General features: G+C 42.3%; 1 protein-coding gene across 4 annotated transcripts in view; it reads left to right on the top strand.

Moving 5' to 3' along the window:
- Positions 1–12,652, top strand: part of SGIP1 (SH3GL interacting endocytic adaptor 1) — a 184,889-nt gene that overhangs the window by 83,318 nt on the left and 88,919 nt on the right. For 3 of the 4 annotated variants that reach the window (XM_043490669.1, XM_038413191.2, XM_043490670.1), the window contains exons 4-7: positions 2,714–2,738; positions 6,925–7,002; positions 9,217–9,273; positions 10,889–10,943. In XM_043490669.1, the coding sequence (XP_043346604.1) occupies positions 2,714–2,738; positions 6,925–7,002; positions 9,217–9,273; positions 10,889–10,943 (215 nt within the window). The remainder of the gene's footprint in view (positions 1–2,713; positions 2,739–6,924; positions 7,003–9,216; positions 9,274–10,888; positions 10,944–12,652) is intronic. The other variant, XM_043490671.1, reaches the window with a different exon arrangement.

Below are 12,652 nucleotides of genomic sequence, written 5' to 3'. Positions count from 1 at the left end.
TAATCATAACATCACACAATAAATAAATAATAAACTAAAATAATTGGCTACATTAGGCAGGAAGAGATGTAACTTGGAAGAACATACAGGAATTGTCCATTGGAAGAAGCTGCAGCAACAGCACTGATTCTCTTACCATAGCCACATCCAAAGAACACCTATGGGCATGTCAGCAATCAGCCATGATGCAGCTGTCACAGGTTCAGGATAATTGCATTTGTGTTTTTCCCCTTTGTGGTCCCTGAATGGCACCTACTTACAGATTTCCAGCTCCCAGCCATCACCTCTCTTGGGGGCAGACCCAGGCCTCACTCCCTCCTCACCAGAGGTTTTAAGGCTACGCAGCTCCCTGGACTGCACTAAACAGAACAATGCCCTGTGCTTTGCTTTCTCTGAAGGCTAGACCGGTTTATTGCCTGCAGTTGTAATTTACCACACAACTCCTTCTAAGCAAGCACCTTTATTTTTAAGGTAAAAACATTACAGAGAAAATACATTAAAACAATAAAAGAACCTACATGCCTGCTAAAAAGCTTAGCAGAGGTCACCCCAACCTCTTGTAGTTTTCAGTCCTCCAAAAACCTCCACTGGATTTTTTCCCCATAATTACAAGTTCATATCTGTCTTGGATCCAGAACCAGAACAAAGGCTGGGAAGAGCAGCCATTTCTTTATACAGATTAGGTTTATTGGATTATCAACAGACAAAGAGCCTCTCCTCAAAGCATAGCTTCAAAAGGCTGGGTTTTCGCATACCCATAGTTAGGTAATTTTCATTAACCTCTCCCTGGGGATTCCCCAGGAAATCCACTTAACACTTATTGTCCCAAAAGTCTATACTTGTCTGGCACATTTTCAATATAGTCTTTTGAACTCCCAGTTTTGTCATTGGTCTCATCTACCCCCTAGAGAGACTACATACAATCCTGACCCACAATTAAATTTGTTTTATACAATAGGGGTTTTCAAGGATACTGCAGAAAATTGCCATATCTGTCTCAGCATCCAGCAAAGGTACTGATGTACAGTGAGCTTACATAGAGGTCCAGAATCAATATGAATGGGACAAGTTAATTCCTGGAGAAGAGGAATTCTGAAATAGCACAGATGTAATCCAGAGGAATTTGCAAAGCCTCCACATTCAAGAGTTTTAAGCTAAAGCAGAGAATGCAAAGGAGATGGTCGCAGACCCAGGAATCCAATGGGGTGCCTTTGAGGCCATCAGGTCAGAGATCTTTGGAAACCAGCACAGATCAAGAGAGCAGATGAAAAGCCTACAGGAGATGGGAACATTTGCTTGAATGAGTGAAGGGAAATGGAATTAGAGGGAATTCTGAGACCAGGAAAAAACTCTAAAGTTACTTACTTAGTTGATAAAATAAGCTGCTTGTCTAATATTGATATGCACAGTGTTAATCATCCTGAGCTAATTTGAAAGTCAAATTTGTTTTAATTGTAACTGGGGACTCATTGTCAAATGTGTGTGTTTCTAGTGAAGTCCTGCAGGGATTGGTTCTTGGCCCTACACTATTTAACATTTTTATCAATGACATGGAAGAAAACCTAAAATCATGACTGATAAAGTTTGCAGTTGACACAGAGGTTGGAGTGGTAAATAATGAAGAGGACAGGTCACTGATACAGACAGATCTGGATTGCTTGGTAACCTGGGCACAAGCATACAGTATGCAGTCCACTAATACCTCGGAAGGAGGAAGAAGTGAGCCATCTCTGCCGAGATTCAAACATGTGGTTCTAGGGAATCTAAATATTCCCTACCCAAAACCAAAATCACTAAGCTTAAGGAACACGTGTGGAATATCGAATCTTATATTACATCTGCTGCTTTAGAAGAATATTTGGGAACCTCATGTAATGAGTAAGATTTAAATATTAAATCATAGAATAAGAAAAGGCAAATACACAATAATTATGGAGTGGTTCAATGAAGGACATTGGTGTGTTTAATTATACTTGAGTTGGCAGTAGCTGCCTGTAGATTTTCTACAATGTCATAAGTCTTGACCGTCAGTCTTTGGAACATCTATAGCACTAGATGAGACGGAAGGATGTGGAGGGTGTGGGAGAGGGAAGAGTGGCGGCTGGATTTAATAATTACTTATCATTTCACCCAACACTTTATCATATTTATATAATGCTAAATAAACATGACTGCCATATCTCTTGCTGTTCCATGCTTGCTATAGCTTAAGGCCCAGTTCTGCAAACGCTCTTAAGCATAGTCCTTTATATGGTAACTAGTCCTGCTGACTTCAGTGCAGCTACTACTCAGAAGAAAGGACTCTGTTCAGTAGAAAGTATTTGCAGGATTGGGCCCTAAATTGTCAATGTATTATCTATTTCTACTGTGTCTTTTAAAAGAACATACAACACGTCTCAAGTAAGGTTTGAGATTGTTTTGGGAGAAATGAATATCAGAATGTGAATGTAAAGAACAAACACTGAAAACAGAAGTCCACATTTCTCCATCAGAAGGGGACGGTGTACAAATCCCATGAAAGAGATATTAAGACCTTTGAAAATGTTATCACAGCAGTCCTGTGGTTCTTATCAGCAATTGGAAGGTGGGTGACAGTAGCTGACCATAAAAACCACAGCTTGTGTGAATTAGCTGAGAAAATTGTTTACAAAGGTTAAACAAAAAACTGAATTAGACTGTTTTTTGACTAATACATATTTTATCTTTGTTGTAGAGGATCACCAGACAGGGATGGAATTGTAAGTACTGAACTCTTCTTATAAAATTATTCTTAATGGCATTCAGTCTGTGTCCGTCGAAAAGCATTGTCCTCTGCAAATCAGCATAAGAAAGGTCTTACACTTTCTCTCTATTTCCATTTAATGTAGTAAATACATTAAAAATTCTCTTTATGAGAGAGCTGTTTGTTTAAATCAGAGGAATTCAGTCTGGGAACATTGTTTATTTGTCAAAAATAAGCAGTCAATATAGTTGCAGTGCCAAAATAATCTCTGCTGTACATACAGCCACTTTATAAATCCTGTATAAAAATAGTTCAAAGGTAATGTTAAATAAAATCAAGAATTTGAAAGCTGCCTTTTTATTATGAATGTTTACTTTTTATGGGAAAATGTTGTACAGCATTTTCTGCACAATGGATTAGTAATCTGAAAGGTTATTAAGAGAAATGTGACAACTTTGACTATTTTCTGTGCAATTTTTATTTTCTATATTAAATTGAAAATAGGAGAGTGGTTACTTTTAAATTATGGCTGCTTTAAATTATGGTTTTAGGAATGAATGTCCCTACTAAAATTGGACTTTAAAGGGGTTTTGATTCCTAAATTTCAAGTTTGCAAAGAAGTATGTTGGGTTCAGACATTGATTTTACTGTAAGTTGTTTTTAAAAGAGGTTTTGTACTCAGATTCAAAAAGCTCATGCCTAAAATAAAAATCAGGAATGTATTCAGAAGGAAAATTGGTGCAGCTGGGAAACTGTTTGTAGTTGCTCTGCATCATACTCAGAACTCTGGAGTGGAAACTAAACCAGTCATTAAAAGCATCATATGTGTCTCCCGTAAAATCACACAAAAAATTGGAATGCCTAATTACTGCTTTAAGAGGCACAAGTCTTTGTCATATGACCCAAGATCCTTAGCTTCGTGATAACCCTGCACTCATAGAGCCCTTTGTCGTTAATTCTTAAGAAATGTCAAGAAATGAAGTTCAGAATACTAAACTTTGGGTAACACTTTTATCAAGGCTCTATTCATCAGAAAGAAAAGAAAAATGTAGCTTTGCAGATTACATGAAACTGTGGAATGTACAAATCTGTCTTTCCTAGTCTTCAACCTCTGCTTCTCCTCTTCTGCTCTTTTTTCTTTTCCTTTCTCCTCTGCCCTTGGACTCTACCTCCTGTCCTCTGCTTTCTGTTCTGTTGCTCTGACTCTGTTTCTTCTGTCTTTTCTATGTCCACTGCAGCCTTATCTCTTCTCTGTATGCATTACTCCTCATGTTTCAAATGCAGTGCTACTTTCCTTTTCTCTATCTGCAATTTCTTAGGCCTCCTGTAAATGTGACATACTTACCCAGCGATCATGATATGTGGGGGAATTCTGTTCATCTTTGTGTCACGTATACAGACATAACCACACTGCGCTTCTTGAAGCAAGAAAAAAGTGTAAGGTGGATACCCTCCATATACGGAGTCTAAGAATGAAGAATTAACTAACAGATTAAAGACCTTCTGAAACCAATGGCAAAATATTGATTTCAGTGGTAGCAGGATTGGGTGCCAAAGTTATGGGTAGCTTGTCAGACCACATCTGGCTTTTTTTGTTGTTGATGCTAAAGAGTACCAGAAGTAGCAAATTTTGTCATTAGATCTAGTACCACAGCACTCTTCAATAGCAAACTGTTAGCAGTTTTATTGTCTGTGATAACAAGTCATTGAGCTAGAGAGAGATTGAGAGAGCAAGCATGAAAATGATTCTGTAGCCTCCTAATTAGAGCCCTCACCCAGGAGCCAGTCCCCCTGGTCCAATGACTCTTTACTTATTTATCCACAGTGGAATGGCTTCAACATAAGAGACTGAGGGAGCCCCACATGAAAATATCACATAATCCATAGGACACTCACCTGAGAGGTAGCAGATCCCTGTTCAAATCCCTTCTCCCCCTCAGGTGGAAGGGGGACTTGAATCAGTGGTCTCACATACCCCAGGTTTGCAGTGGCGGATTAGCTGCAGGGCCAGGAGGGCCTGTGCTCAGGGTCCCCCCAAAAATGGGCAGCCCCATGCCCCATCCTGCTCCGCCTACCCAGCGTTCCTGCCAGGGAGCAGGGGAAGCCTGCGACCCCGCTCCCCAGAAGGAGTGTCAGGCTGGGGGCGGTGCAGGGCAAACCTCCACACCTCCTGTCATTTCCCTGGCAGGAGTGCTGGGGGACAACTGGGGGGAATGCAGGCAAAAGGGGTGAGGAGGGGCTCCCCACTTGCTGTGACCCAGGGCCCCACATACCCCTAATCTGCCTCTGCAGGTTTATAAGCTAATGATTGGGCTAAAAGTTATAAGCGCGGTCCTTCTTCTCCCTCTTTCCCTGCCCCCAGCCATTTTGGATGAGCTCTCTGATAAGCAGCCTCTGAAGACTCCTAGTGGATTGGGTCCCGCAAGTGAGTTAGGCAAAGGAACACCTATCTTCCCCTGGTTTGTGCATCACATTGAGACCTAGAGAGAGTACATGTGCAGATGCAGAAACATAGGCACCTAGTAGGGCTGCCAACTTTCTAATCACAGAAAACCCCACCCCCTACCCTGAGGCTCCGCTCCTGCCCGCAGCCCTCCCCCACTCACTCCATCCCCCGTCCCTCTGTCGCTTGCTCTCCCCCACCCTCGTTCACTTGCTCATTTTCACTGGTCTGGGGCAGGGAATTGGGGTGCGGGCGGTGGGTGCAGGCTCCGGGGTGGAGCTGGGAATGAGGGGGTTGGGGTATAGAAGGGAGCTCTGGACTGGGGCAGAGGGATTTGGAGTGTGTGTGTGAGATGTGGGATTTGGGCTGCGGCTGGGGGTGCAGGCTCTGGGGTGGGGCCAGGGATGAGGGGTTTGGAGTGCAGGAGGGGGTGTGGGGTTTGGGAGGGAGTTTGAGTGTGGCAGGGGGCTCAGGGCTGGGGCAGGGGTTTGGGGGTGTGGGAGGGGTGTAGGCTCTGGGAGGCATTTACCTCAGGTAGCTCCTGGGAAGCGGCCTGCATATCTCTCCAGCCCTAAGGGGAGAGGCGGCCACAGGGGCTGTGCAGTTCCTGGTTGCGGAGTGCTTGGGGCAGGGACAGCATGCAGAGCCCCTGTGGCCACCCCCTAAGTGGAAGGGACATGTCACAGCTTCCTGGGAGCTGCGCAGATCTGGGTAGGGAGCCTAGCTGTGCCACCAATTGGACTTTTAATGGCCCAGTCAGAGGTGCTGACCAGAGCCACCAAGGTCTCTTTTTGACCAGGTGTTCCAGTCGAAAACCAGACATGTGGCAACCCTAGCACCTAGTGAATTTTTACTGCGAAAAGTTAAGCACCGAGCAAGTTTAGGAGGCTGCAGGGTTTGACAGAAGCTGAGTGGGCATATTGTGAATCCAAGTGAGAGCTGGTGCTGGAACTTAGGCACCTAACGTGACAGTTATTCACGTAAATCCTGTTGTGAATCTAACCTTTGGTGTAACCTCCTACAGTACGCTGTCTTCACGATATGGTCTTGAAATCCCAAACTACAGAATCCCAACCATTCTGACCGTATCAGTTGTTGGCATGTGCTGATCCTTTTTTATAGAGCAGAAGTTCTCGAGTTGTGGTCCGTGGACAGTTGGGTGGCCAGATGGTGCTGACATCCCCTTCCCCATTTCCAGCTGCTAACATGTATTAATAGACAGACATAGTATAGTAAATCCCTTCATAATATGTCCTTTCCTGCAAGCAACTGCTATAGTTGCCACAGGAGTGATATGGTGATTGTGAATGGGAAAGAAGGTAGTCTGTGAATCAAGTAGAGCAGAGGTGTCCATGAGACAGTCAAGAAGGGATGTTTATTACGAAAGAGTACACGTTATGAAAAGTGTGAGCACTCCTGATATGCTACCTGATTCTCCCTGCCCATTTGACAGATTCAGGGCCTAATCCTGTGGAATTAGCCCTTTAAGTGCTTGCTGAACCAGGAATATGATCTGATGCGTCCTTGAGATACGAAATACCATAAAGCCTTTATAGCTCAATATCCTCCAAGCCTATTGTCTGGTGAATAGAGCCCTGGTATGAGTCCCAATGTTTCCTTTACATTTAAAGGAACCAAATTTGGCCAGCCTTCTTTTTTACACTGTATAGTATGTTTACTAACGCCATGTCATTCTTTGTGTGTTTAAAACCCTCCCAATACTTTAACACTTTTTCTACAAAACCAAAATCCATTCCAGCTTCCCAGTCCTCATCCTCATGAGCCACCCTTCAATAACAAACCAGAGTATGCACGTGAAGGAGGAAAAAAAATTTCGGTAAGGAAACAGATTTCAGTTTAAAGCTTCCAAAGGGTTATAAAAACAGTGAGTAAAACATGTTTTAAAAATTGTTGAACAAATTAGGAAAAATACCTTTGACTCCTATATAGTGAGAGAATTCTGATATGTTAGCTATAAAGACAAATTTACTACTAAAAATGTAAAGATTAACAAGTATGCAGCGCACGTTCAAAGCTCAGTTTGTATTTGGCCTATAAAATAAGGTATTCAGTTCTGCATTTAGGTGCTTTGATACTATAGTGATGAGCATGGTATAAAAACAGAAAGACTTAGGGCTTGTCTACATGAGCAGTTTGCACCAAATTGGGGTGTGACTCTACGCCTTCCGCGCCCCCCCCCCCCGCCCTGCTGGCCTGCCATGGACTAACTATCTGCATAGACCCTCTGGACACATTAATAGTTTGTTAATGTGCTTTGATTAGTCCTGTTTCAAAGGGGGTTAGTGCAAAAGGCATTAGAGAACTGTTAATGTGCCTTAGCTGGTTTGCAGGAGGCTTGTGCAGGGGAGCGTTACACAGCAACTTGCTGTGAACTAAATGTTCATGTAAACAGGCCCCTAGGTGAATTGTGGCCTGATCCAACTCCAACTAAAATCAATAGGCATCTTTCCACTGATTTGAGTGGAGGTTGGATTGGGCCCTTAAATTGGGGTATTTGAGTGCCCTGGTGCTACTGTTAACCCAATTCCATTCTGGGTGCTGTCTAATTTAATTGCCCGAGTTTGAAAACTGGGCCTATATTAAGTATATAAATTAGAGGATTGTTTAAACATATTTAGTGCCTTAAGAGTAGCCTGACATGTTTAGCATGTATAAGTGTGGTTAGTTAGACATCTCTCAGACTGGTAAACAACTTGTTGATTTGAAAAGAGATTGGTTTGCTGCATGTATAGTACATTTTAATTGTAGAGACTTCATTGGCACGTTTTATTGTGTGGTAAAGAGACTTTGCTTTAAGATGAACCTAACCATAGTGACATCAGTAATGCAGTACAATTCCTGTCTATATATATAGTGGTCTTCATCTGCGCCGTTCTGTGGAACGATGAAGTGAGCTGTAGCTCACGAAAGCTTATGCTCTAATAAATTTGTTAGTCTCTAAGGTGCCACAAGTACTCCTTTTCTTTTTGCAAATACAGACTAACATGGGCTGCTACTCTGAAACCTGTGTTCTGTGGAAAGGTGCATTAGTGTTTCTTTTATAAACTCCTTTGGGTAAATGTTTTATAACTTTGCAATTAAAATTTACATTGAGAGTACAAGTTCTCAAGCTAAGGACAGAACTCTGCACGGCTATCAGTTTTTGCTTTTGCTAATTAACGGATATTGACAAGAGAGCCATTTTCGCCCCAGGTGGGGTTTGTGGGTGTGTGTGTGGTAAATAATAGCAGAGTTGGACCCTAGATCAATCTGAGCCTCTTTAGACTTTCAGCACACATCTCAGGTGGACAATTAGTCACTTTTGCTGCAGCATTTCTGCAATGAATACAGTTTTCTGCCTATAAGAAAGCAACATTACTTTCTGCAGAAACCGATACCTGTTGGCGTATCATGCTTTTTTTTTTTTTTTCCAGAAAAGACTTAAAGCAGTGGATGATGACTAAGCAAGGAGGCTCATTATATAAATGAAACATTACTTATGACAAGGCTTTCTACATGTACATATACGTATATGTAACCCCACAACTACCTCCATTACAATCTGAAGAAAGCTATGTATACTCAATAAGTGAAGGTGTTGTGGAAATCTGTCCAACACTTGGTGTTGATGAACCTATAGCACTATAAATGTACTGAAGTGTGTCAGCACAATGAATGAATAATTTTGCTTCCCTTCCTCACAGGAGTGTTGTGGATTTCAATTAATGGTTGTTTATAAAGTGTTCTTAAATAGAGATGTGGAAGATTCTACAGAAATGCAAAGTATCATTTATTTAGTGGGCTATGGATTTTGAATTGCCCTATTTATAACCAAAAATCAGTCTTTTACATGATTTTAAAATTTTTATTGTTTGTATGAAATAGCTGCTTAGGGACATCACGATCATCTAACCGTACTGACCAGTTTCTTTAGAGGGTTTCTAGTCTGGCCATTCTGTGACAGATTTCAGTAGTTTGCTCCAGATAGACATTGTGTGATTCTTAGCTCTTCAATTTAAAAATTGTACATTTGTTCTCAAATGTATTACAGAAGAAAAGTAATGGAGCTCCAAATGGATTTTATGCAGAGATTGACTGGGAAAGATACGTAAGTATCTGGATGATCCCTTCCCCCCCCGTTTTTAATAGATGTCAGTGCTATGTGATGGGGAATTCCTATACCTTCATATGCTGCAGGATTATGTCAGTCTGGTAGACTTGATTGTTTTCACTGATCCAAGTGTGTTTGCTTCATATACAGAATCCTCATCTTCATTTCACTCTCTCCACTTCAGAATGAAGATCACATCCTGGAGTATTCCCAACTCCAGCCTGGTTCAAATGTTGCCATGTATTTCAGGCAAAGACTCAGTTTTCCTTTCCATATACTTCGTTATGTGGAAACGACTGTTACTAGAACAAGCTGAGGGTATGAGGGATGTCATGTTGCAAGGCACACTTCCCTCAGAAATTTTTTGCCTGTTGTTACGAGTTACACCTAAGATTACTGGAACTGGCAATGATTAATGAAAACAATATTATCTCCAGTTTTTTGTTTGTTGACGTGACTTTGACAATGCTTCATGTGCAGTCAATTTAACTATAGGTAGTTTCCCCTGTTGTTCGTGTATCGTGCAGCAACAAGGGTGAGAGAAAAACCTGCAATAAAAATTGTAATTGTAAAACCACAAAAATTGATATGAGGGAACTAACCCATTTTTTCATGCTGTGTGCCTATTTAGGTGATGGAGTAAATCTTACTGTTGAATCAAAATTGGCAATTGTAAGAACGACATCACTGTGGAGAAAAAAATGAATTCAGCTATTTTATCACCCTGCAAATGTGTAGTTGAAACCTAACCTTACTCTGAAATATATTTTATATCCGCATGTTAATTAGATTGTGTAAAATTATCTATATACCGGGTAGCTCAAATTACCCATTAAATACCAATTACCCTGAGTAATAAGGAAAGGTCTATTTGAGACTGATTATACCATCAATATTGAATATGTCAAAGTTAATTGGAAAAAAAAAATTTCAGTTGAACATTGAGAACATTTACCTGCCAAGAAGCTAACGGTTCAAAACTATGTTAAATGCAGCACTAATAACTTCTGCCTTAATTGCCTATGGGTCTAATTCTATAGCCTGTTCTACAGGCTCAAAGGCCTGCAGGGTCAAATGCTATTCTGGAGCGTATGGGCCCTAGAACGATGGTGTTTCTGTACTACATGGCTTCTTATTTTTGGTGCCTGCCTTCATTGTTTCCATCCCTCTTCCCAGCACTTTTTACCTGCCTAATTCTGTGGACCATAGTTGCAGTAGTTTCTGCAGCAACCCAGCCGAGACGGTTAAAATCCTGTGCAATTCCTACAATCCTGCCTTTCTTTTCTCTCCAAACCCTTACACTTGCCAGGTCAGCTCTGTGCGGTGGACTTGATTGACACTGCCAGAGTTACCAACAATATCACTTACCTTGTCATGGTAGGGTAGTTTATAGATATTAATCAGTGCAGCTGCAGCCATGTTAAGCCTCCTATAAATAAAGGCTTCTCTTCAGCTTGCTCTACTTTCTCTAATTTTGGGTAAAGCTCACTATTTAATCAGCTCAGTGTTTCCTTTGATATATCCTCCTGATAGAAGAAATAGCTTAAGTTGCTCTTCAATGAAATGTTTAACAAGAACTTAATTACTTTGCTTTGTTTATTACCCCACCCAGAATTCACCTGAACTTGATGAAGAGGGATACAGCATCAGACCAGAAGAACCGGGCTATATCCTTTGTTAGCCTTACATCTCAGTTTGCAAACTGTAATATGATCATGGGTTCATGGAGTGGTTACTGAAATTTTCCCCTTATTTTTCTGTATACTATTATTCGTCAGCTAAAAGTGAAGCCCAGTGGAGAATCACCTGATAAAGAACTGCCTTGTTTTATTCATAAGAAATTAACAGAAAGGAGTAAGTGGATAGGAAGAACACTGAGAAATAATTATGTTCAGTGCATGCCACTAAAACAGATGTGATTATAATACTTACAGTGAATCGAAGCAGTTTTCTAGCCCTTTTCTCTGGGTTGGCAAAAACTAGAAGGGTTGCAGAAGCAGTGCGTTCATTCACTGGAGGAAAGAAGCAGTTTCCATCTCTCTGCAGAACACCTTTGGCCTTGTAACATTTGCTCAGCTCCTCTAGTTTTAATTCTCTCTTACATTTATGAGTCTTGAAAAGTAGGAATCCTCATCTAATGGTCAGAACCCAGATCTGTAGATTCTCAATCCTGTTTTCAGCACTGCCATAGACTCACTTGGGCAAGTCACCTAACTGTTCTTTAGTTTCTCCATCTATAAAATGGGGGTGCTACTATTTTGCTTCTCAATGAACTAGTGACACTGAGTGTTTATAAATCATGTTGTGAAGTTAATATAGAAATGTGCAAAGTATTGCATTTAATCTCAAGCTTGTTTATGCTGATCTAATCGCTGTGTAATTGTTGACACTGTTCCTTTCATCCATTTAAATGGACGTAAGCAGGAGCAAGAGGAGACATCTTTTTTTTGTAAAAGCAAATCTAAGCAGAAATGAATTTGCCTTTTGAAAATCACCATCCATATACAATGATGTATAAGAGGCTGTGAAAGTGTAGATACATATTTTATTTAAAATACATGTGTCTAGGACAGGGGTGGGCAAACTTTTTGGCCTGAGGGCCACATCGGGGTTGCGAAATGGTATGGAGAGCCGGGGAGGGAAAGCTGTGCCTCCACAAACAGCTTGGCCCCCGACCCCATCCACCCCTTCCCACTTCCCGCCCCCTGACTGCCCCCCTCAGAATCTCCGACCCATCCAACCCCCTCTGCTCCTTGTCCCCTGACCACCCAACCCCTATCCACACACCCCTGCCCCCTGACAGGCCCCCCTGGGACTCCTGACCCATCCAACCTGCCCCCCACTCCTTGTCCCCAGACCGCCCCCTCCTGGGACCCCCATCCCTAACTGCCCTCCTCCAGAACCCCACCCCCTATCCAACCCCCCTGCTCCCTCCTGGGATCCCCCTGGCCCCCTGGGACCTCACCTTTTATCCAACCCCTCCTGCTCTGTCTCCTGACTGCCCTGCCCCGAACCTCCCCCCATCCAACGGCCCCCTGTCTCCTGACTGTTCCCTGGGACCTCCTGCCCCTTATCCAACCTCCCTCCTCCCTGCCCACTTACAATGCCGGCGGCAGGACAGGCTTATTAGAAAGCCTGGGAGGTGGGCGGGCACGTGCAGCGGTGTGCCTACGGGGGAGGAGGGACAGCAGAGGAGGGGCTGGGGCCTAGCTTCCCTGGATGGGTGCTTAGGGGCTGGGCAGTTCTGCGGGCCGTAGTTTGCCCACTTCTGGTCTAGGGTGTGATAGGCACTATGGAAAACCCTTAAGATAGCTATAAATTTTATTTACTTGGTACAGAGGAGCCATAACATTTTAGATATTCTCAAAATGTAGCA

Source organism: Dermochelys coriacea, chromosome 8 (genome assembly GCF_009764565.3).
Source record: "Dermochelys coriacea isolate rDerCor1 chromosome 8, rDerCor1.pri.v4, whole genome shotgun sequence".
Lineage (NCBI taxonomy): Eukaryota > Metazoa > Chordata > Testudines > Dermochelyidae > Dermochelys > Dermochelys coriacea.
Note: the sequence above shows the minus strand (reverse complement) of the source record. Positions and strands in the feature narration are given on the sequence as shown.